Source organism: Anneissia japonica, unplaced genomic scaffold (assembly GCF_011630105.1).
Source record: "Anneissia japonica isolate Jap-2015-1 unplaced genomic scaffold, ASM1163010v1 scaffold33723_len6196_cov170, whole genome shotgun sequence".
NCBI classification, from domain to species: Eukaryota; Metazoa; Echinodermata; class Crinoidea; order Comatulida; family Comatulidae; genus Anneissia; species Anneissia japonica.
In genome coordinates, this window is record NW_022729072.1 from 3,444 (window position 1) to 6,195 (window position 2,752).

The window sequence follows — 2,752 nt, forward strand, 5'->3', positions numbered from 1 at the left end:
GCTACCTTTCCTTCAACTCCAGAACCAAATACAATATCTTGTTCTTCTGATACAATATCAGTGACTTTCGGTGTAGTGGAAACATCGACAAAAGCTGAAGATTCTGGTTTTAAAGATGTTAAAAATTTTTCTATAGCATCAGTGTTTTGTTGTACTGTGATGGCCTTAGCAGTAGTTGATGCTACTTCAACAGGTCTTGCAGTGGTTGTAAAAACATCAATTACTTGCATAGGCTTGTCAGATTTAAATTTTGTTTCATTTGCAGGTGATATAATAGTTTTGTCGACACCAGAGCCCAATTCATAAACTAACTCTTGAGACACGGTTACTTTCCTTGGAGAAATGGTGGTATGAGCAATACTATCTGACAATATTGATTCTGATGTCTCCTTATCTGTTTTCACCACAGCTACAGATTCACCGGTTGTCATCTGAACTATGTTGGGTTGTTGCATTGGTGTAACTGACTGTGTCGTTGCACTAATTTTTTCTCCTTCTACTATAGGGTCACTAGTTGTTGCTAAATCAATTGGTTTTACAGATTGTTCGTCCACATCAGTTTTAATTGGCATCGGTGTTGTTGTCTTAGCTTCAATAACTTCAACAATTGGTGTCGATTTTTCAGCCTCTGTTTTCCATGTAATATGTACTTCTACTGTTGTATCTGGTTTTATTGTGGTGAGTTCTTTATCCATTTTATCAATGTTTTTCGGAGCCTGTGTTTTGTCGTCTTTAATTGATTTGACATCTGTTAGATGCTTCTGTGTAAATCCATCAATAACATCTACTTCTGGTGTGTGTTTGTACACTTTGCTTGGAATTGGTGTTGGTTTAAATGTGCTCATAAAACCTGGTACTTTTTCTGATGTTACCTTTCCTTCAACTCCAGAACCAAATACAATATCTTGTTTTTCTGATACAATATCAGTGACTTTCGGCGTAGTGGAAACATCGACAAAAGCTGAAGATTCTGGTTTTAAAGATGTTAATAATTTTTCTAAAGCATCAGTGTTTTGTTGTACAGTGATGGCCTTAGCAGTAGTTGATGCTACTTCAACAGATCTTGCAGTGGTTGGAAAAACATCAGTTACTTGAATAGGTTTGTCAGATTTAAATTTTGTTTCATTTGTAGGTGATATAATAGTTTTGTCAACACCGGAGCCCAATTCATCAACTAACTCTTCAGACATGGTTACTTTACTTAGAGAAATGGTGGTATGAGCAATACTATCTGACGATGTAGATTCTAATGTCTCCTTTTCTGTTTTCATCACAGCTACATATTCACCGGTTGTCGTCTGAACTACATTGGGATGTTGCATTGGTGTAACTGACTGTGTCGTTGCACTCATTTTTTCTTCTACTATAGAGTCACTAGTTGTTGCTAAATCAATTGGTTTTACAGATTGTGCGTCCACATCAGTTTTAATTGGCATCGGTGTTGTTAGCTTAGCTTCAATAACTTCAACAATTGGTGTCGATTTTTCAGCCTCTGTTTTCAAAAGATGTACTTCTACTGTTGTATCTGGTTTTATTGTGGTGAGTTCTTTATCCATTATATCAATGTTTTCCGGAGGCTGTGTTTTGTCGTCTTTGATTGATTTGCCATCTGTTAAATGCTTCTGTGTAAATCCATCAATAACATCTGCTTCTGGTGTGGGTTTGTGCTCTTTACTTGGAATTGGTGTTGGTTTAAATGTGCTTATAAAACCTGATACTTTATCTGATGTTACCTTTCCTTCAATTCCAGAACCAATTCCAACAACTTGACCTTCTGATACAACATCAGTGAGTTGCGGTGCAGTAGAAGCATTGACTAACTCTTGAGACATGGTTACTTTGCTTAAAGAAATGGTGGTATGCATCACAGCTACACGTTCACCGGTTGTCGTCTGAACTACGTCGGGTTGTTGCATTGGTGTAATTGATTGTGTCGTTGCACTCATTTTTCCTCCTTCTACTATAGGGTCACTAGTCGTTGTTAAATCAATTGGTTTTACAGATGGAGAAACAGATTGTTCATCCAGATCAGTTTTAATTGGCATTGGTGTTGTATGCTTAGCTTGAATAACTTCAACAATCGGTGTTGATTTTTCTGCCATTTTTCTAGTTGTCTGATGTACTTCTACTGTTGTCTCTGGTATTATTGTGGAGAGTTCTTTATCCATTATATCAATGTTTTCTGGAGCCTGTGTTTTGTCGTCTTTAATTGATTTGCCATCTGTTAAATGCTTTTGTGTAAATCCATCAATAACATCTGTTTCTGGTGTTGGTTTGTGCTCTTTACTTGGAATTGGTGTTGGTTTAAATGTGCTTATAAAACCTGATACTTTATCTGATGTTACCTTTCCGTCAATTCCAGAACCAATTTCAACAACTTGTCCTTCTGATACAATATCAGTGAGTTGCAGTGTAGTAGAAGCATTGACTAACTCTTGCGACATGGTTACTTTGCTTAAGGAAATGGTGGTATGAGCAATACTATCTGACGTCGTCAATTCCAATGTCTCTTTATCTGTTTTCATCACAGCTACAGGTTCACCGGTTATCGTCTGAAGTACGTCGGGTTGTTGCACTGGTGTAATTGATTGTGTCGTTGCACTCATTTTTCCTCCTTCTACTATATGGTCACTAGTCGTTGTTAAATCAATTGGTTTTACAGATGGAGAAACAGATTGTTCATCCAAATCAGTTTTAATTGGCATTGGTGTTGTTTTCTTAGCTTCAATAACTTCAACAATCGGTGTTGATT

At 36.9% G+C, this 2,752-nt stretch overlaps 1 protein-coding gene across 1 annotated transcript in view; it reads right to left on the reverse strand.

The window, feature by feature from the left end:
* Nucleotides 1-2,705, reverse strand: part of LOC117114649 — a gene marked incomplete at its 3' end in the record, with an annotated part of 6,117 nt that extends 3,412 nt beyond the window's left edge. Inside the window, exon 1 of the mRNA XM_033258343.1 lies at nt 26-2,705. Coding sequence (XP_033114234.1) covers nt 26-2,705 — 2,680 coding nt within the window. The remainder of the gene's footprint in view (nt 1-25) is intronic.
* Between the last annotated feature and the right edge of the window lie 47 nt (nt 2,706-2,752).